Raw genomic sequence first — 21771 nt, 5'->3', positions numbered from 1 at the left:
CTACAAAAATTAATCAAATATTTTTTCATTTATTCATATGAAAAGAAGGATAATTTTCCTTATTCATGGTGTAAACAAAATGATATCTCCTCTCTTGTTTTCCTGTGAGAACATAGACAAAATAGCACTAACTTTCACAGAAATATCCTGGTTTCAGAGGGGCAGCTGTGTTAGTCTGTATCAGTAACAACAACGAGGAGTCCTTGTGGCACCTTAGAGACTAACAAATATCCTGGTAAAATAACACAGGCTTTTGGCATATAATTTGTTGTGGTACAGATATATACATCTCAATATTTACAATATAAAATTAATTTTTTACTGGTTTCAATAAAAACTTTCTGCTACTAATTTTAATACCAATATTAGGTAATTCAGCATAACCGTTCATAAAAACAAAACAAATCAATTTATTGGAAAAATACAACCCGCCTACAATTTTCTGATGGTTTGCTTATTACCTGGGTGTAATTCATATCAATATAGCTAATAGTTGAGTTTTAAGCTTGTGGGTTATCCGCATCCTATATCTCCTAAGAGTCTCATTGCGTATTCAGACCAGGAATGCCACAATTTAGATGCCCCAACATAGAAGAAAATTTTTCTGAGAACTCTTCTAGTAAATTGTATTATTTACTGTGCTGTTTTTATATTGTATTGTTTACTTATGTATGCAATTAGTTCAAAGAATTTGTCTAAAATTTATTTGTCATGATGTCAACGTTAGAGAGGGCTGTGGAAAATGAAGATTATTCTATTTTTACAACTTTGCCCTTGTATATATGCAAATATAAAGCTTTTGTGTTTATATATTCAATGTCCTTTCTGTGAAAATAATAAATTCTTTTTTTTATGGTATTGGGCCTCTTACACTTGACATAGTTTAGGGCCTCAGAATATTCTAATCTGGCCCTGCCTGAGGTCCAGTAAAGCAGCTGTCTTGTAACAATCATTGTACTTTAAAGTGGTTGTTTCTTTTAATTAGATTTTTAAAAAAATTGCTTCCTTTGCTACTATAATTAAACTGATAATGAATTTTAAGTTCATACATCTCTGTGTCTTCCTGTTTATTATAGCAGGTGCAGAATTCTTCTTGGACTTTTTGATGGCCTGATTGTGTATTAACCTCACTGCTGGGAAATAGCAAATAAAGGATAAGCCATAGTGTGTGAGGGAGAGGGTAGATGCCAGTACTCCCAAATTCTAATCTCACTTATGCCAATGATTTACTGTGTGATTGTAGACAAGTCACCAACTGGTCTGGACCCAGTGCAGCCCTCATAAGCAGGTGGAATCTCCTTTGGGTGCAGTGGAGATTGGACACTTCTCCCCCAGGGCTGAATTTAAGCCTCTATGCCTCCATTCTCCCCCCCTTCCCCCATGACACTGCAGATAACAGCAAACTGCTCCCTGCAGAGGTGTTATGTAGTTTAATTTGTAAGTGGAGAGCCAGGGCAGACCCATGGAAAGAACATTTGACTAAGTGCATCTGCTCTATTGCCAACCCCAAGTATTCAAAAATCATGAGGCAGCCCTCCCAAAACCATGAACTATAGTTTGACTGTGGTCTGTCTTCTGCTTATTGAATCCCCCTCACAGCTGTTTAGTGTTGCTAACTTTCCCAACTATATTGGATAAGGTGGTTTGGGTCTTGCTTGCTAGCTGATGGTGCAGAACTTCCAGCTTCTCTCCATCCCCCCAAATTGTAATTAATTGTGTGCTCTCTCCTTCCTCCATGTTAAAGAGAGACAGGCTCTTCCTCTAACAGAAATGCCAATACCGAAGGCTCAAAGGGCACAGTGTGGTTCAGGGCTGTCTTTTGATTTCCATTTTAAAGGAACAACCCTTAGTAATAAGTAAAATATTTAAACTTTCATTCTTTCCCTTTAGAGTACTGCCCCCATTGATGCTCTGTTTACTCTTCTCTCCACTTTGCAGTAATAATGCTCAAACTGTTTTTCTTTTTTAATTGAAAATGTACAGGTTTTAGAGACAGTTGGGAAATCTTTGTTTCAGAAACTGCAGTATTTAGACATTTATATCACTTTTTAGAGTGTGTAAAAAAAAGTCACCCACCCCTAAATTTAAGTCATGTCTCTTTAAAATACTTTCATCATGTGACTGCGCTGGATGGCAAGCAAAAAATTAACTCACATTCAAGAGGAGACAAAGTCCACCAGGCCCACATTACTTATCAGGCCATAAACAGAAGAGGAGGAACTAGATTCAGCAGAGGCATGAAATGACTCAGCATTACTGTTTCAGCTGTGAAGCATTTATTGAAAAACATACATTTAGTTGGTAACTGTGCAATCAGAAGAGACACGGGAGGAGAATGTAATTAGGAGCCCAGTTCATTAAGATATGGGTGTCAGAATTTTTCAAGTGTGTATTCTACCACTTTGTGCTCATATCCTGTTCTCGCTGGCAAGATGAAAACACCGCACGGTCAACTCCTACAGAAACTGTCCCTGCAAGCTTCCCTCCCCCGAGGCCCTGCTCCTAAGGTACATGCATCTGTGGGCATCAAATGTGAGCCTAAGGACACAGAACTTGCACCATAACAGTGACAGGTGTTAGAAGGGAAAGTATTAATAGCAACATGCATCTTTGCTGCATTTGAGCAGTAACCATTGCAGAGCTTAAAATAGATACTACAGTAGCCACACATTGGATAGTATTCCCCCTCCCAGTTATCACCTATCAAAATGTGGGTGCTGTTACATGGCTTATGGCTCTTAAAAAATAGGGAAGGGGAAGAGAGTGAAAGAGGTTTATAGTAATATCCCTGGACGAAAGCGAGAGTCTCTGAGCCCTTTACAAACCTAGATACACATTAGCCCTAGCCCCCTGGAAGGCAGGAAGTCCATGCATTGTTTAACCATGCAGAAATTGAGGGACAGAGAAGGTCAGGGGCCTGTCCAAGGCCAGAAACAGACTCCAGAAAGGGGAGCCAGGACTCCTCTGCCCTAGCCACTTGGGGTGGGAGGGAAGTTACGTTTGAAAACGATCCTCCTTAAAGCGCAGTTCTCCGAAGACTCCAGCGACACCAGCTCTGGCTCAGAGATGCAGATGTGGAAGTTGCTCCGAGGAGGACAGAATGAGCAGCTTGTATTAATAGGCTGCTTTTGGCCACGTATTTAGAAGAAGCTTTTTTCATAAGGGGGCCGAAACGAACACGGATTCCTGGCACAGATGGCAAGGGAGCACTGAAACCATGACGAGGCCCCCCCACCAGCTCACTTGAAGCCTATTTTCCAACACGGACACTGAAAACTCTGGGGAGCAGTTCTTTGACATGGCAAAATTCTGCGTATTCTCTCCCCACCCCCCAGCAGTTACTGGGAACCATCCTTTGCTCTGAAAGAGACCAAGTGGTCCTTTTTGTCCAGAGAATCAAACCACGAGCAGTATGAAAACAAACCGAGAGAAGGGGTGGGAAAAAAATCAGGCTTAATTCACCCCCTCTGTGCCATGCAAGGGAAGCAGGGTTTCCATGCTATCGAGCTGCTTTCATAAAATTGTGCTCGGTTCACCAGGATTAACAGTGTGTTGAAATGAGCACAGTGGTCTGGGGAGGACGTTCCCCTCATGTCTGTTTCAGGCTGGCTGCCCACTCCCGATCATCGAGATGTGCCTGCTGTTCACACCAGGGAGGGCTCTGAGCCACAAGGGCAAGGAAAGGAAAGTTTAAGGAACAAGAGTGGTGTTGGAAGACACCCTGGATCTGCCTAGAAACCAGGCTTCAGTGCAGCTGAGCGACCAGGGCAAGCTTTGATTTCTTTACATTTAACAGGACTCTCTAAAAGAAGCTTCTGCTGGAAGACTAGGAGGCTGAAGGAGCTAAGGGGTTAAACCAGGCAACCCTAGTTTCTGCTCCTATTGAAGCAGGCCCTGAAGGGTACCACTGTTCCAAAACAGCTGGTACCGTGATGATCTTGGGCACCACAGTAACCAGAACTCTCAAATCTTTTGCCCGGAAGGGTCAGCTGGGCTAATCCTGTTAGGTGAAAGTAGCATTTACAGCATAAAGAAGCTATCCTGATGGCACAATGGTAGGAAAGGTTATCTATGGTCTAACGTAATATCTACTCAAACTTGTAGGACATGCATTTACTCACTAGACCAAGTTAGTTCTCTTTAGGATCATACTGGTCTATCGGCCGAGTCCCTACCTCAGGCTTGGTGTTGTTACAGGCACTATGCACAGTACACTTTGGAGGGGAGTCAGTGGGTACATGCAAGCTGCTTTTTAAGCCATTAATACTCAGCTGTTCATACTTGAAGGGGCAGTCTGAAAAACATGCTGCCTAGAAATTATTCATCTCTAAGATGCAGAAGGAAAGGGGTGGGTAGAAGCGGGGGAGGGGGAAAAACTAGTCTCTAATGCAAGCTTGGACAGTCTTATTTCTACAGCCAGCTGTATCCGGATACCAAGCAAGTTGGGCAGCATATTTAATGAATTAGACCCTTAATTGTGGGTGGCAAAGTGAGCACTGCACGAGGACGAATGAATGTAGCAGATCTTAAAGTGACAGAATCAGAAAGGTTAATTTCGTACGTTGCAAAAGGATTCTTCTTTAGACAGGCATTTGGTTACGTGCATTCCAGAGTTTTGCTTTAATGGTAGAAGTCTCCTGGCCCAATCCTGCAGTCAGATCTCCTATAAAACTAACAGTCTTCCCCTGGTAAGGACTGAGCCCTCAAATGTGCCTTCCCCTCCCACCACCACATACTGAACGTTTGTAAGGATTCATGCAAAACCTCACTGCATCTGACAGTTTGAAAGCCAGGAATAAATATTCTTTAACATCTTATAAATATGCCATAGAACATCTCAACAAGAGCAAAGTGCTTTTTTCCCCGCCCTCCCCCCCCCCCCTTAAGACAGTTAAAAAAAAAACCTAACTGTGAATGTGTCTCCACCACAACAGAACAATGAAACTTCTAGTTCCTAAAACATGATAAAACTGACAGGTAAGTGTTTCAGGCAAAGTCCTCAGTCTTTTGGGACCCGGAAGTTATCCTTCTCTTTTCTGATGGCTCCCATTGTTCGAATGGGATCAGTTTCCCCAGCATGCTGCTGGACTGTCTTCTCTCTAGCAGAAGTAAAACAGACAAGCCAATTTTATTTCACCGCTATACGACTCTGTATAAATAGTCTAACTCAGACCTGGTTTCACATCTGAGTTACAATCACACAAACTTCTAGGCAGTATTTCTTGCAAAGCGTCTGCTCACAAGATACTTGTCGACCCATGAAGAGGGGAGGGCATGCCATTGTTTCTCTGGGCTGACCAGCATAATCCAGAACTGAGCCCGTGTGGTAGTGGTCACAGCTAGCTTCAGAATTGTTAAAGCTGCAGTCATTAGCCAGAACAGATTGCAAGTGATAAACTCAACAAGCTGAGAGGAGATTGGGGGAGGGATAGCTCAGTGGTTTGAGCATTGGCCTGCTAAACCCAGGGTTGTGAGCTCAGTCCTTGAGGGGGGCCATTTAGGGATCTGGGGCAAAAAATTGGCAGGGGACTAGACTCAATGACCTTTCAAGGTCCCTTCCAGTTCTATGAGATAGATATATCTCCATATATTATATTATTATTATAAGGTGCTTACATCTCCAGATTTGCACAAACAAGGAACATAGCACTCAGCAAAGAAACAGATCTCCGCTAGAGTCCAATTTTATAGCATTCTTATACTTAGCCAATCATTACACCTTAATCTGTTGGCATAAATCTCTCCCATGATAAATAGCTAAGCATGTGAGAAGAGGTCACAGAATGGAACAATTTAAACGCAACTAATGCCACAGAATCACAAGCTCTCTTGTTTTAAGTGACACCTCTATCTAAACTGAAATTTGCTGATGAAAGGCAGACCAACAAGCTTCAATTATTGCTTTCTTTAGAGGTCATGGCCTCCCCATTTCCTTATAACCCAGGATAATATCAGGATCAGCCATGCATACACAGATACCTCACTCGCATGAAGGGGTTGTATGTAAACTCTTCTGCAATAGTGGATGGGATAGTTGGTTCACCACTGTCATATTTTGCCTGTAAAAAAAGGGAAAGATTTCTGCTTTATGATGGGTACAGATGTTAAAAGCAACGGTCTTCAGTATCTTTCACAAAAAGCGAAGACTCAGGGTTAGTGCTGTGTTTGCACTGCATCTCGCTGCTCTGAATGCTGCAAGGATACAGGCCAGACTGTTCTCACCAGAGGAAACGGGGCATAATCCTCCCCCAAACAGACACACATGTGCAACATTCAAACAGCTCCAGGACACAGGCAGGTGCTGAGCGGACCCATTCATAACCCCTCTAGAAGCAGGACTAGCACATGGGGAGGTGGGACTGGGAAGGACAGAGGGAAGCCAGACGTAGGGGCCAGGGCTGGCTCAGAGGGTCTTCAGCTGTCTGGAACTGCCCCTTTGGCTTTGTTTTCTCTTTGGGATAAAGACAGTGTGCGAGCTCCGCCCATCTGCCTCGCTAGCGCCGCTAGCCCCAAACCCCTTCGCGCTGCTGGGTTTAACCAAACCCAGACCACGACCTGCCTCCGCCTCCTGATCCCGGTCATTGCCCTCACCCCACCCCTGCCCTCCACTCCTCTCAGCATCCCTGTCCGTCCCACCAACCACACTCCTCCTAGCACCATGGCTCCACCCACAAACCTTGCACGCCTTTGATGGAGGCGTACAGGTCACCTCTGCCACCACATCACCTTGGTGCCATTGCCCTCCTTCTCCCTCTTATTTGTTAGACTCACTTGTTGCATCTTGGCCCACACTGGACTAAGCTCTGGGACAGCGGCCAGATCTACCTGTGTTTGTACAATGCCTCCCCCTGATCCCAAAGGAGGCTTTGGGACGCTACCCCACTATAAAAATAATTCTAAGAAACCACGAAGCCCAATGCCACGATCCCACTTACCTTAGCCCAGGCTAGTTTTTGTTGGATGGCAGCGTTATTGGGTTCAACGTGACGGGCAAATTTTAGGTTGTTGATGGTGTATTCGTGACCACAGTAAACTCTCTACGAGAAGGGGAGGGGAGGGGGAAAACAACAACAAAGTTACACTCACGCCACTTAACATCCCAGGATCTCAAAGCACCATTACAGAAGTTAAGGCTGCAAACCTGGCTCCAGTGGAGTTAATGGCAAAGGCTCATAATCCTCTAGAACATGGATATAGATGATATCCACCTTACGGAGGCACAGGGCAAATGGGGAAGAGACCTGCCTGATGTCACATGGCAGAGCTGGGAAGAGAACCCAGGAGTCTGGCTCCCAAGTCCTCTGCTCTAGCCCGCATTCCCTCTTGATGAGGGAAAGAGGGATCAGTGGACCCGTGCTCCCTTCTCCCTGGATACCTGGCTGTTCTACATGCCAGACAGTCCCTGGATATAGCCTCGTTCATTCTGAAAGATCACTTCCCCCATTTTGAACAATTTGGTATTAGGAAGGTAGTTTCCTTCTTAAGTCGGTAATAGGTTCAGCTTGGTTAATGTGCTAACATGAGATGCGGGATCGATACCGTTTCAGGGTCCAGGCGGCCTAAAATCTCTATCAGGGCTTTGTACATTTCCTCTGGGGTTCCCTCGAAGAACTTCCCACAGCCAGCCACGAACAGCGTGTCACCTGGGAGAGGGGACAGGACACAGTGTCATGACCAGACAACACACTGGAGCAGACAATCCCAGGAAAAAAAAAAAATTGGTACTGTAGCTGGTCATAGCCATCATTACAGGCAAGCTTCCCACACACACGGTTTTGCCACTGTAACCAAGAGACGTGGCTAGAAGGCCGTGCTATAGACCCAATGAGCATTGGTCTGTAAAGAGATACGTGATGGTGTCTAACTCTTAGTTGTTTGGGTATGTTGACGAGAGCCCATTAAGGAGCAAGTACATGTGATCAAGTTCAAAGCATCAGACCTACTTCACTCAAGGGAGGATCACCACCCAGGTTTCCAGAGACAAAAAGTCAATGCACTACCCACTAGCATATTCGCCCACCTAGTCTCCCCTCCAGTTAGCTACACAACTAACAAAGTGGTAAGAAAATACAGGAAAGCAAACATGGAATTTTATTAGCAATCACTAATTTGGCCCAAGCCTCGCTAGCTGGACAAGTTTAGGGAGATTCCCATACTGAGCTAGGGGAGGGGGGCACGGATCAGCGTTCACGTCGCACTCCCCATCAGCACGGGCAAGCTAGTGACCCAACCAGCGGACCAAATTCGATGATGAATCCTGGTCACGTGCCACCTGAGACACATTGCACATATGCTAGGAAGAAGTGAGCTGTGATTGTAACCAGGAACAGGGAAAGAACCTAAATCAGGAGAACATAAGCAGAGGAAAGACCTGCATTTCTCAGCAACACAGATCGGAGGCAAAGAAAACCACCCAACTCCTCACCTGTAAAGACAGCGGGAGGCTCAGAACTATTTGGTTTAGTCACATAATAACAGATGTGTCCAGAAGTGTGACATGGCGTATAGAGGCATTTCACATGAAGAGATCCCACCTGAGGAGAAAGCCAAAGATTGAAGTTAGATCACCGTGAACTGGTGACACAGGAGATTAACTCAATGCTTTTCTAGTTGTACCATTCAGGATGGCACAGGAATTCTGCAGGCAAGTTCTCAGAGCCGCAGAGTAAAATCTCAAGTCAGGTTGCCACAGCGGCTCAGCACGGTAAGGAGAGGGGAGAGAACCGAGTGTATTACTTAAAAGCAGACACTGAGTCACTCTCATTTACATGCAGAGTGACTCAGTCCTTGGCCCTGAACGAGGCCAAGCCAAGAGCAAACAGATTGAGAGACGTACAAAACCTAAACAAGTGAATCAAGTGTAAACAGCTACTGGCAGGAAGCGAGCTATGCCCAGAGACACACACTAAAACAGCCTGTTCACCAGGCTATGGGCCATTTATCACAGACATGAGTTACAATTTAGTGCCCCCCACACACACACACACACGCCAGCATCTCCTGGTGCTTCCATTTTTGCTAAATATATCCCTACATGTATATTTCTGAGACAAGCAGAATTGCTGTGTGTGAGCAGCACTGCAGCACGTTTTACTGCACAGGCTCCAAACGCAGCTGGCAGATACCCCCGCTGCAGTCAAACGACAGCTTTCTTCAAAGAACGTCAGTTTGTTTCGCTTAGGAAGAGCGCCACGAGCCCTGAACTCACTTCCTCGGGCCAAGTCCGGCCAGAGCAAGGAGGAGAGAGTCTCCACTCCGCGCTTGCTGACCTGCAGCTGCTCATTTTTAAACCTGGGGCTTAGATACTTACCTGGCCTCCATCACTGGAGGGTCTAAGCACCTCACAATCTTTAAATGCTTTTATCCTCACAACACCCCCATGAGGCAGGACAGTGGTATTATCCTCACTGTACAGATGGAGAACAAAGGCAGGGACTTGTCCAAGGTCACACAGGGACGCTCTGGCGGAGCAGGGAACGGAACAGGTTATGACCGGTGAACCCTGCAGTGGCTGCCTATGTAGAGACCAACGGCACCTGTCCAGCTCTGGACAAACTTCTCAAGTGGAAGGCACCTTCCAGATTTGTTATTTTTTACCTGAAATGATGTCAAGTGAGACACTTTCTGTGTCAGGGCTCCCACTCGGCTGTCTCCCCCATATACTCTTAACCCAGACTCCATCTTCACAAGCTTCTCGTTACCCCCGGCATGGTCCCTAAAAGGTCAAAAGGTCACGTTTTGGGAGGCCACAAGATGCATTTCTTACAACTCTGGCCCTCCTCTATCCACACTGCAAAGTCTGGCTAGTCACCGGGCATTGAATTTTGCCACCTTTTGTAGCGTAAGACGCTACTTTTTTCTCTTTCCCTGCACTTCAGCTCCACACACAGTTCCAGAAGATTCATGGTCACCATCTCCTCCCTGAGGCTATGCCCCATCAAAGCCACTGCTTGACTTCATTGTTCAATTATGTTTTAAGAGGAAGACTGGGGCCATTTCTGCTGTGGGTTTCCCCACTGCACCTGTGAGGAAGTCAATGGGATATGTGCTCATTACAAAAAAAAAACAACCAACCCACCAACAAAACAAGCCACATTATTGACAAGATGTGACGGTTTTCAGGAGAGCTGGAGGAAGATTACACATCTCCATTCACAATGTAACAGCATTTTCTAGTCTTCAACATGAGATTTTAGAAGTGGATACGGTCTTTTCTGCAGAGCAAGAAGAGGAGCTAATGGGACATGGGCCCACATCCTTAGAGGTATTTAGGCACTTAAATGCCACTGAAATCAATGGAAGATAGGTGCCTGAATACTGCAGCGGATCTGTGCTTTGGATACTGTCATGATGGGTGCTATACAAGTACACAGCTAGGTCAGTTAAACAGAAGCCCTCTCGTGAGTCATTCTATTTTATTGCTATGAGAAAGCTGGTAGTGTCACCAGCTACAATTCAATAGCCTAAGCTTGTATGAAAAGTGCTTTCTTAGAGCTTTCATTCCCACCAAACGTGGGTGTTCTATAAATCTAATTTCATCACAGCCAGCTAAACAAGATGCCAAATGAGACGAAGCCAGAGCAACTGTCAAACCGGTTTCCTCACTCCACTTTCCCTGGGGCTTGATTCGGCTCTCAGTTATGCACACGCAGCATCCAGCGGTGATAAATGCATGCACATCCCCAAAGACCAAACTCTGCCTCTGGTAATCTGCTTTGTTGATGTCGGTCCTCTTGTCTCTGGCTTGGATTCCAAGCCCAGTGAAGCCAGTGGGCACATTGCCATTGACTTCAGTGGCTCTGGATCAAGCCCATTGAGCCTAACAGGGAATGTCCTTGTCAAGGCGCCTGAGAGATGACAAGTACATTTCCACTGCGCCCGGCTCCTCTGAGCAGGAACTCAAGGGTGGGGACCAATATTATCTGGAAGAACCACCCCCTGAATTATGCTTTGGATGAACAGTTGCCTCCAGAGGCAATTCTGCCCTAAGGAAAACAGATTAGGACATCGTAGAAGGTAAGTGTTACCAATGGTGATGGGTGGTTAGAACCGTCGTCAGCTTCACGCCATGCTTTCTGACCACTTCCACAACCTACAAACAGAGCATCAGAGAAACATTAGAATTCACATCACCTGGCGTAGGCATGGCCTCAACCACGAGGAGGGGCTTTTGTGCCTCAATTACGGTTTGTAAGGAACTGAGCCAGAACCGGCATCCCAGAACTCGGGCAAGGCTCCCATTAACTTTGCTGGGAATGATGCCAGAGTAAGGACTGCAGATCTGATCCAGTCTGGCAAGCCCTACTGACCTGAACATCAGTCCAATGTCCCACCTCCGGCAAATGCTTGTTACTATATAGGAAGCCAAGAAAAACCTCCATACTGCACCCAGGGCAGATAAAGGGGAGAAAATATCCTTCCTGGTCAGGTCTCAACAATTTGATTACCCTTATCCGAGCAGCTGTATGGACCAGTAATCGTGACATTGTCCAGCCTTTTCACCCCTAACCCAGAGCAAGGCTCATGGTTAATCATTTCCTGCATTTAAATGCAGGGTTAGCTTAGGCAGCAGCAAGCCAAACCCAGCTCCCCTTTCACCAGGCAAAGCGCGTTAGCCAGAGCGCCATGGAGCGTTACCTTCTGGGGTTGCACCGGGTCAACAATCGCTGCCTCTTTGGTTTCCTCATCGATGATGAGATACATGTAGTTGTCCGTGAGGGCCGGAAGCAGCTCCACCTTCATGTTGGTCTGTGTGACTAGCTTAGACTTTCTCAGATCAGAGTCGGCGTGGAGGAAGCCAGCGCCTGGCCGTGTTGCACCTGGGGATGCAGAGGATATTTAAAAACAAGGTTGGTACAGCAGCAAAACTGGCGGGGAGGAAGAGTACAGGGGACCCTGTGGCTCTGAACTCCAAGGCTCTGAAGGGCCCTGGAGAAGAGCAGCGTGTGGCTTAATGCTGTCTCCCGCTGGAGCGGATATGGGCTGCCACATCTAGGGGAATAATCAAGGGTACAGGAGGGGTGAATCCTCCCAGACAGAATGCCACCTGCTACAACGAGGAGTCAAATGGCTAGCACCTGGTAGTAAGGCCCTGCTTCCCCAGAAACACCCAGGAGAAAACCTGGCAAGTCACCACAGAGATGAGAGACAGGCCCTGGCCCACAGCACTTACAGTCATCAATGAACCTATTTGCATGAGCAAAGTTACACAAGGTCTACGTGATTGCGGAATTGGGCCTAATTTGAGACCTGAGCAGGCAGAGGGGGGTGGAGAAGGGCAGACAGCTGCCACAGCAGGAGGACTATGGGGTTAACAGCAAAGGCCAGTGTACAGCACAGTGGAGCCAAAATAAAGAAAGATGTTTTAGAGCCATATTTCTCAACAGCCAGTCCAGAGACCAGCGCCAGTCGCGGAGATCTCCCCGACACAGGTTAGAAAGGCAGCATGCCAGTCCCTGGTATCAAAAAGGTCGAGAAATGCTGTTTTAGAGCATAGACAGACACCTTTGGCTCATTCCTTGTAGGCACCAAAGCAGCAACGTAGGGCAAAGGGGGAGAGAATGCAGGATTCTCTGCGGAGAATGCTGGCCTCCCCTCGGTATACAAGTTATTAACCAACATACGCTCTGGAGGAAAGGTTTGGGTTAGTGGGCTGCAGCCACTCAGATGTGACAAAATGAGGTGTTCTGCTGTTCGCTTTGGGTGAAGCGTTTAAGCAGATCCAGGACATTTCACACGAAAACAGCCCAAAGTAAAAAAGAAGCCTGTTTAACTCCACATGGAATCAGTATCTAAGAGAAGAGCCAATGGGCAAAAGGATCAGCCATTTAAATGGTGGGGATGAGCACGGGATGATAGCCCACTTGGCCTCCTGTTTCTCGAGCCTCTAGTCACCTACTCACCAATTTCAAGGGCTCCTATGTGTATTTTTTTTTCCTTTAACAAAAAGACAGACAGACACTCCATTCAATAGGATTACTGTAGCCTGTAAAATCTTGCTCTGCGTAAGCCAATTGTCCGGGATAAAATTCACCTCTATGGAGAGGGCCAGTACAACTTTAGTATTACAGAATCACTGAGAGATGCAAGACTAGGGCCCCATTGTGCTGGGTGCGGTACAGACACACACAGAGACAGTCCCTGCCCCAAGGCACATACAGTCTAAACTGACACGGTGGCAGCCCAGAGAGGGGAAGTGACTTGCCTGAGGTCACACAGCAGCTCAGTGGCACAGGTAGGAATAGAACCCAGTGCCACCACTGGACTGTGCCGCTTCCCCACAATATGGCTTGTGCTGGCTTCTGTCCTTGGGATAATTTCACCCACCATAGACAGGAGAATAGGAAAGAAGAAATATCTAAGTTTCTGGAAGAGGTTTCTAAACAGGCTTTGGGATGCACAGTACTGTTGGCATCGCAACAGTGGAGACAGGCCAGACCTAGAGTTACAATCCAGCTTCGTCGGTGTTATGAGCATTTGGCACATGAAAAAGCCTTTAAGCCACAATCTCACGCACACACAGTTTGAACCCCGCCCTCTCCCCCCAGGACATTTAAAGTATTTCTAAAAAAAACCCACACACACCCCTAGAATTGCAGGAGACATTAGGACTTTAGAGACACAATGCACCAACAGGAAGTGTAAGGAAACAGACTCCCTACGACACTTCATAGCCAGCTCTTACAAGACGAGTTCAATGAAAGACCTTTTCTCCCCCCATTTGTTCCTTCCCCCAAGAATCTTCCACCCACCCCATATCCTCTTTCCTCACCTGGGTTGAAAGCCTCTAAAGGGAAGAGGCAGGACAATGCAGAACCTCAGCTGAGACTAACAGCAGCTACAAGCGTCAATAGGGATTTTAAGCAACAAGAAACAGCTTCAGCGAGGGAGCAGTTCTACTGATCCACTACATCGCTTGGAGGTCTATTAACACGATCCTCCTTAAGTAGGTCACTGCATCTCAAGAAGGACCAGTCCCCCACTCTGTCAGTGTGACAAAAACTGAAGCCAAATTGAAGTTCCTTATGGCAACTGCTGACCCATTTAGTCCAAAGTGTCTCTCACCCTGCTGACAGCAGCAGCTCTTTGTCTAAGCAGCAGAACCCGTTTCTGTTCCAACCCTGTGAGACTTTTCAGGCAGTTTCTCCCTTGCAGAGCTGCCAACTGTTGCAATTTTATCACTAGTTGGCATTTTTCTTAAAGCCCCAGCTCCTGGAGGTAGGGGATGGTGTGAGAATCTCAACTTGCATTTGTAAACTAGGATTCTAGCCCCCACATTGTAGGCAAAAACCTGAAGACCCACGTGCACCCTAAAGGCTCAGAACTCAGAAGCCAAATAAAAGAACCCTCAAATATTTAGCTTTAAAAAACTCTCATGATTTTCTCAGGCCTGACAGGATTTTTGTCTGTTTGCAATTGGCAATGTTGTGCTTGCCAAGATGAAATGCCCTTCTCTCCCAACGCAGAGTCTGCCCATGGCTATATCAAATGCTCCAGATGAACGCACGTTCGGTCTAATCTAGCTCCTGACGAAGCCAGTGGGGTAGAACTGCCCTAGCAAGGCTGGAACCCACTCGCCCGATCAAACAGCCTCATATGGGAATTCAGCCGGCCATCTCCCCGGAACACAAACCGGCTGTCCTAATGCCAGAGAGAACTGATGCACCGCAAAGGAGACAACCGTGCTGCTTTGAACTGTATTGACACAAGGGGCTGGTGTTTCATTTTACTCCCAGGACTCCAGCCCAGTGTTTTCGGAGATTTGGCAAATCGTAATTTTCTTGGAGTGCCATAGGCACAGCTGGAAACAGAAATTGCAATCAAGGAAGCTTCTGAACAAGCCTCTCACACAGCTCAGTAATGTCCATGTTTGAGGAGAGACTTATTTTTAAAAGGCCTTGTAGTCTGGTTATAGCTCATAAAACACAAGCCCTGTAGAACTTTAGAATAGATGTTAAATCTACTGCGGAGCTTCACTTTGCAACAATCAGAATCTCTGCAACCATCTCAATACTGGCAAGCATAATAACCTGTTGGAAAACTTACGAGGCAAACAGTGGTTGCTGTAGGTCCCCTTTGGCTTATTTATCTGGCCCAGAGTCCTTGGTTTTCCCCTCCACATCTGCCTTCCGCCTCATATTAAATTAGAGCTGTAAGATTAGTAAAGGAAGAGAGTGCAAGAATCTAAAATGCAATACTGCAAAGAAAATCCCCAACTGAAGCATAATAGAGCATACACGTAAGAGGTATTTGACACAGAAGACACTTCAACAGCCATACCTGCCAATTGGTGTTATGGAGCAGGGAAATCCCTTTTATAAAAATAAATCTAACACCAAAAACAAACCAGTCCTTCTCCCCCGACTCAAATCTGGTGTACTTCAATAGGTAAAACCATTTCCTCATCTCCCCCAACCCCCTTTATAGTTAAATTAGGCTCTGACCCTGCAAACACTTATACACATGCTTAAATTTTAAGTAAGGAAATAGTCCCATTGACTTAAAGGTAACCGTATTAATATTTGCAAGATCTGGGCCCAAGTTATTGACCAGACCCTTGAGAGAGGGTTTTCATTCAAATACTTGCCTTTAAAATACCAAAGTGCGATTGAAAAAAAGAAAAGAAAACCCCCAAACAATAAAAGTGTGCACGCACTTCGAAACGCCCTCCAAATTTCCAACTGTATCTCAGACCTAGTTTTCAGAGCGGTTCTCATCTGGTCTACAGGTATATAATTTCTTATCTGTGCACATCAATGCTATCAGAACTAGTTCTGTTTAAGACGTCATTCAGCCACATAACATAAATAACAGCCTCATAACTGGTCCCACTATCCAGTACCACCCCACAGCATTTATTTCAAATGTTACTACGTCAGCCTTAATAAAGTGTGCCCTAAAATATTAAGGCCTAATGGTTTTATTTTCATACTGTTCCTTAATATGTTATCATACTTGGGGTCTGATCCAAAGCCCATTGAAGTCAACAGAAAGATTTCCATTGACTTCAGCAAGTTTGGGATCAAGTTCTTTGGTCATATCTTCTGGGACCGCTCTTCAGTGTGCAAGTGTGATTCTGCTCTTGCATGTTTGCAGATAGTAAACTGCACATTAACTTCACATTATCCAGCATATGGATGTATGCTGAGGAGACAAAGAAGGAAAGAAGCAGAGTTTAATGCAAGATTTCTGTATGGAGAGGTGTTATGAATCCATTCCTTCTACACTATTAGGGATCAGATAGGAAATCTATATTTATATTCTGAATCTGGTACCTGCACGTCTCGTGTTCTGCATTGACTGTTTCTTCTCCAGGTAGAATGGACTACAGCAAGCTACTTCTTATGATACTTTATCTTTTTGGTCATACTGCTTGCATGATTCTCAGAACTTCCATCTGACTTATGCTCGTTTGTGTTGCTACCACCCGAAAGTGATCAATGCAATTTGCATCGTAGCTCCCAGAAATACATCTGGGAAGGGCCAGTCACATCATTAGGCCTTTATAATAATAGAATTACCCTAATACTACTTAGCACTTATGTAGCGCTTTACATGTTCAACGCGCTGTACAAACATTCGAGTTCTGGCAAACTGTGGGGTCCCTAATGATCCAAAGGGATGACAGAGTTGCTTATAAAATATTGTACACTTTTCGAGTTTGACAGCAAATGTAGTCAATAATAGATGGTTTAGGGTCATTCCTACAACTGGACCCATGTAAAATCCTCTGTTCCTTACTTCACTGGGACTCAGGGTGATAAATTCACATTAAAATCAGAGTTTCAAAGAAGTTCTGTCGCTGTTTACATTTGTTATTGTTTCTAAACATTACTAATACAACCCCTCACCCACAAAATATTTTTAGTTTATCAATAAAAACAGTCAGGGCTGGGTTTTCAAAATATACTCCAGGAGCATTTCCCACCCAATCCTCCAGGTGCAGGAAGGCCAGAAATGAAACTGAAAACAAGAAAAAGGGAAATGACACCTAAGTGCAGTCAATCTACAGATTGACTTTTTTAACTCCCCAAAAAGCCCTCAAGCTCTATGCGGCGAAACAACAACATTCAAGCTGTAAGCTCCTGAGGTGTCACAACCAGGGTTACAGCCCAACAGGAAAGGAAGCATCTGGGGTTCTGATTTTTTAACTAGGAGATGGTTTTCCCCTGACTGTCCCTGTTCAGGATCAGGGGGTAGCCGTGTTAGTCTGTATCCACAAAAACAACACGGAGTCCGGCGGCACCTTAAAGACTAACAGATTTATTTGAGCATAAGCTTTCGTTTTTAACCCACGAAAGCTTATGCCCAAATAAATCTGTTAGTCTTTAAGGTGCCACCAGACTCCTTGCTGTCCTTGTTCAGTCGCCTTCAAGGTGATTCCAAGCCCAGCCCTGAAGTTAACACAACTGCCCGGCCAGAGGCAGACGCACCCTGGCCCAGATCAACTAGACAGGGCTGGTGCCGCCCCCAAAGGGATCTCTCCTGCGGCCCAGAGCAGACACACAGAAGGGTAGGGTGACCAGATGTCCCAATTTCATAGGGACAGTCCTGATATTTGGGTCTTTTTCTTATATAGGCTCCTATTACCCCCCACCTCCACCCCGATTTTTCACACTTGCTATGTGGTCACCCTACAGAAAGGGGATGGGAGACATTTCCCCCCACCCCAGCTCAGACACGTTTCCTCCCCCAGCTGGAGATCATAGACTATCAGGGTTGGAAGGGACCTCAGGAGGTACCTAGTCCCATCCCCTGCTCAAAGCAAGACCAAGCCCCAGACTGATTTTTCCCTAAATGCTCCCCTCAAGGATTGACCTCACCCCCCCCGGGCTGAGCAGGCCAGAGCACTGAGCAATGGGGGGGACTCTCGCCGCAGCCCTAATGCAACGGGCCGGGGTGTCCCCCGAGCCCGCCCCGGCAAGGGGGGTACCTGCCGAGAGCCACGTACCCGCTCGGATCCCCGCCGCCGCCGCCGCTCCCAGCACAGCCACCGCGCTGCCGAGCCACCGCCGGCTCCCGCAGACCATGGTCCAGGGCGGCGGGGTTACATAAGCGCCAGCCCCGGCCGCCCCAGCCCCTTTCCCTTTCCTCCCTGACCCGCCGCCAGCCAATCGCGCCGCCGCGCGCAGGACCGGCCCTTCCCTCCCCGGCGGGGCGTGCGAGCCGGGCCGGGCTGCGGGGAGGCCCCGCTCCGGCTGGGTGGCTGGAAGTCCCCGCGGGGCTCCTCTCTCCCGCGCCGCCCCCGGCCCCCCGCACGCTCAGAAACGCGGCTGGCTCCTTGGGCACGTCCCTCGGGCACGTTCCCACGGTCCTTGCACGCCCGCGGGTTGCACGGCTGCCCCATGGGAGGGGGGGACCCAGCCGTGCACCCACCCAGCAGCAGCTGCTACCTAAGGAGGGGTGGGGGGGAGAGGCTTTGCCTGCTTAACTCACTTCTCTTTGTGTGTGTGTGTGTGTGTGTGTCTTGTCTCCACTTTGTTCACCTTGCTGCTGATTGCATGAGGGACGAGGGGCCCTGTGCCACTTGCCCTGGTGCATTTTATTCCTTCAGACGGTTGGGGGAAGCCATAAAGTCCCCATTGCACAGCATTGGAGATGAAGGTAATAATGCGCTGATAAGCAGCGGGGAGGGGGGCTGGCAATGCATTACCTTCGCTGATTGCAAGGGGGAAAAGCAGGGGTGGAGCCCTGTAGTCCTATACAACTCTATGGTTTTCAGCTGAGAGCAAGTGGATTGGTGCAGAAAGAAATGTCTCCTCTGGCCAGCCGTAGCTGTCAGATGAGTGTTCTGCCCTGGTCACAGTTCATCAGCTGACACAGAGGGAAGTTTGCAGGGATCATGGCTTCGTCCAAATCTTTGGCCAAGTTCTGGGAATGGGGCAGAAACATCATCTGCGTAGGGAGGAATTATGCAGAGCATGCCCAGGAGCTGAAAAATGCTGTCCCCAGCGAGCCCCTTTTTTTCCTGAAGCCTTCCTCAGCCTATGTCCAGGAAGGAGACCCCATTATCAAGCCTTACTACTGCAACAATCTGCACCATGAGGTGGAGCTGGGAGTGGTGATTGGGAAGAAAGCCCATGCTGTCTCCCAGAAGTCTGCTATGGACCACGTGGCAGGTTATGCCCTGTGCTTGGACATGACAGCCAGGGACACCCAAGCTGAGTGCAAGAAAAAGGGCCTTCCTTGGACCTTAGCCAAAGGCTTCAATACGTCGTGTCCGGTGAGTGATTTTGTGCCCAAGGAAAAGATACCAGACCCACACAAGCTGCAGATCTGGCTCAAGGTAAATGGTGAGCTGAGGCAAGAAGGGGAAACCTCTTCTATGATTTTCTCTATCCCCTACATCATCAGCTATATCAGTGAAATCATCACCCTGGAAGAAGGGGATCTGATTTTGACAGGTAGCCCCAAAGGTGTTTCTGCTGTCCAGGAGCACGATGAGATACAAGCTGGAATACACGGCATCCTCAGTATGCAGTTTAAGGTGGCACAGCAATTGCGCCAATCTTGATGGGGGAATCTGTCGTTTCGTTTTGGGGAGCACTCTACAGCTGCCTTTTAAAACAGCCAAAGAATGAAGAAATACCTAGATGTGTGTTCCCCAGCAGCCTAAAAGAATGTATCGCCCAATCCTCTTGGAAACAATGAAGAATCAAACGTACTGAGCTAAATTAGGTTCTGTGAGCCTTCTTATAAAGGCCCCAGATAAGGACTACCACTGTTGTGACGGTCAAGCTTTCCACATTTATTGAATGGCACACAGATCCAGCTAAAAATATGTATATGGTAGAGAGGCACTCAAGCAATCTGGTTAATGTGTTATATTTAAAGGAAGCAGCTTTAAAAAGGAGAGCTGGGAGTGTGTGAGAGAAAGGGAATTGTTGTGATGAAACACCAGTTTAGGAAGTACTCTAATGAAATCGGTTTAAAATAAATGTTCTGTCATACTGTTTTTGCTCTAATCCTAAAACTAATGTAGTGCTCCAGGCATATTGTCTTTAAAATAAACATTGATTTTTTGCTAAGGCATGAAGAGGCCCTTGGAAATAAGTGTCCACAAATTTAAAATTGTTTAAGAAAATCAGCATTATTGTCACCACTTTTTTTTTTTTTTTTTTTACTGTCCATTAATTTTTTGGTGGGGCAAGGTGACATTATAGGCACATGAAATTTGGTCTTGTTAAAGGAAAGATTCTCTGTGGTATACTGCACCACAGGTGCATGTTTGCTTCTTTTATGTGACTGTCATTAAATTGTTTTTTAAAGGAGGTTAAAAAATTAAAGGATAGCTGGCATACACAATATATAGTATATTTACAGCTGGTCTGGTAATTAACTGGGAAATACATGTCCTCAAAATCATGCACGTGATTGCCAGGAGGTCTCATTAACTGCAGCACTGCATAAGCCTTCTGGTGGCTGATTAACAAGAAGAATACTCATATACTTAAAGTTAAGCACATGCCAAAGTGTTTGCAGGGTCAGAGTCAGGGCCGGCTCCAGGCACCAGCTTGGCAAGCAGGTGCTTGGGGCGGCCACTTCGGAGAGGGGCAGCACGTCCAGCTATTTGGCGGCAAATCGGCAAAGGGTCCCTCACTCCCGCTCGGAGCGAAGGACCTCCCGCTGAATTGCCGCCGCAGATCGCGATCGCGGCTGGTTTTTTTTTTTTTTTTTTGGCTGCTTGGGGTGCATTGAAAGTTCACAGCTTCTGCAGAAGGCCAACTTAATGAGAGGAAAGATCAGCCTGTTCCAGAAGCCCAAAACCCCACAAACAGCTTTCCACTTAGCATTGTGCCTAACGGCAGAATTTCCGTTAGTTTATGGCTGGTCACCTGGTACTGGCTTTCCTTGTTTCCAGGGGCTTGGTAACATCAAAAAATATAATATTTTCATAACTATATTTTCCCATGTAAACAATTCTTGTTATCACAGCAAAGTTACAAGTTCATGAGTGGGGGAAAAGGTGGCCAGTGCACTCATGTATGCAGAAAGATGTAGTCCACAGACATTTTAAGATGTGGTATATATTGTGAAACAGTTTGAGATTCCCTAATTTAAAAAAATCCCTTTTCCTCCTCAACTATAGCTGTGCAGCAAATAGATGAACCTAGAAGAGGAGTCATGCATAACCAAAAGGAAAGGGGGCGTGGGCATAGCAGTGGGTTAGCAGCTGGTAAAGCTTTTTGGACAGAGAACTTTTCAGTGCAAAGGTATTCTAGTCACATTTTTTATATCTGGGATGTGCATCTTGGGCCTTCTGTTGTTCTTCCCTCACAGACTTTCATTCCTGAAGTAAGTCAGGGAGAGCCGTTCATAGCATGCTTTGGGCTCTATCTTCCCATGCGTTGTAGGATCTCATCTATACTACAAATAGAATTGTACTGAGGACCTGGTTGCAACCACAGTTACCCTCTAAATACAGTTAAACTATGGTTCCATTTTAAAGCAGACAGCCATGTTTGGAATCAACAGCTCATTTTGTCAGCTTTGGACTGTGGTCCCTTCTAAGTTCATGTCAAGCTGACTAATTTCTGTGGGGAAAAAAACACCTCCGTGTCAGAACCACCCCCGTTCTGAGGAAATCTGCGGACAAGCTCGATGCAGTGTCCTTCTTAAGAAGTCTGATTGCCATATGTCAAAATTGAGTTGAGGAGTCTACACGACTCCATTGTGGAGAAGCAGGAAGCACAGAAGGTCTATTGTGATGGCTCTTAACCTTTCCAGAGTACTGTAACTCTTTCAGGAGTCTGATTTGTCTTGTCCCCCACA

The 21771-nt window shown here is 46.4% G+C and overlaps 2 protein-coding genes across 5 annotated transcripts; one reads left to right on the top strand and one right to left on the bottom strand.

Moving 5' to 3' along the window:
* Positions 1 to 2253: 2253 nt before the first annotated feature.
* On the bottom strand, positions 2254 to 18657 carry HAGH (hydroxyacylglutathione hydrolase). 4 transcript variants are annotated; one of them, XM_034783698.1, is made up of 10 exons: positions 17951 to 18059; positions 15046 to 15149; positions 11638 to 11819; positions 11028 to 11092; positions 9598 to 9715; positions 8426 to 8534; positions 7540 to 7643; positions 6936 to 7037; positions 5980 to 6059; positions 2254 to 5099 (listed from the first exon to the last, which is right to left on the bottom strand). In XM_034783698.1, the coding sequence occupies exons 2-10, from the start codon at positions 15119 to 15121 to the stop codon at positions 5000 to 5002; spliced, it is 936 nt and encodes a 311-aa protein (XP_034639589.1). In that variant the 5' UTR covers positions 15122 to 15149; positions 17951 to 18059; the 3' UTR covers positions 2254 to 4999. The 4 variants fall into 4 exon arrangements, with proteins under 4 accessions (XP_034639589.1, XP_034639590.1, XP_034639591.1 ...); XM_034783699.1 differs by lacking the exons at positions 15046 to 15149; positions 17951 to 18059 and adding an exon at positions 18486 to 18657; XM_034783700.1 differs by lacking the exons at positions 15046 to 15149; positions 17951 to 18059 and adding an exon at positions 18436 to 18580.
* Positions 18658 to 18689: 32 nt separating this feature from the next.
* On the top strand, positions 18690 to 20255 carry FAHD1 (fumarylacetoacetate hydrolase domain containing 1). The gene has a single exon (XM_034783701.1). The coding sequence runs from the start codon at positions 18842 to 18844 to the stop codon at positions 19511 to 19513; it is 672 nt and encodes a 223-aa protein (XP_034639592.1). The 5' UTR covers positions 18690 to 18841; the 3' UTR covers positions 19514 to 20255.
* The last annotated feature ends 1516 nt before the right edge of the window (positions 20256 to 21771 follow it).

This window comes from Trachemys scripta, chromosome 10, assembly GCF_013100865.1.
Source record: "Trachemys scripta elegans isolate TJP31775 chromosome 10, CAS_Tse_1.0, whole genome shotgun sequence".
NCBI classification, from domain to species: domain Eukaryota; kingdom Metazoa; phylum Chordata; order Testudines; family Emydidae; genus Trachemys; species Trachemys scripta.
This window is presented reverse-complemented; position numbering and strand designations above follow the sequence as displayed.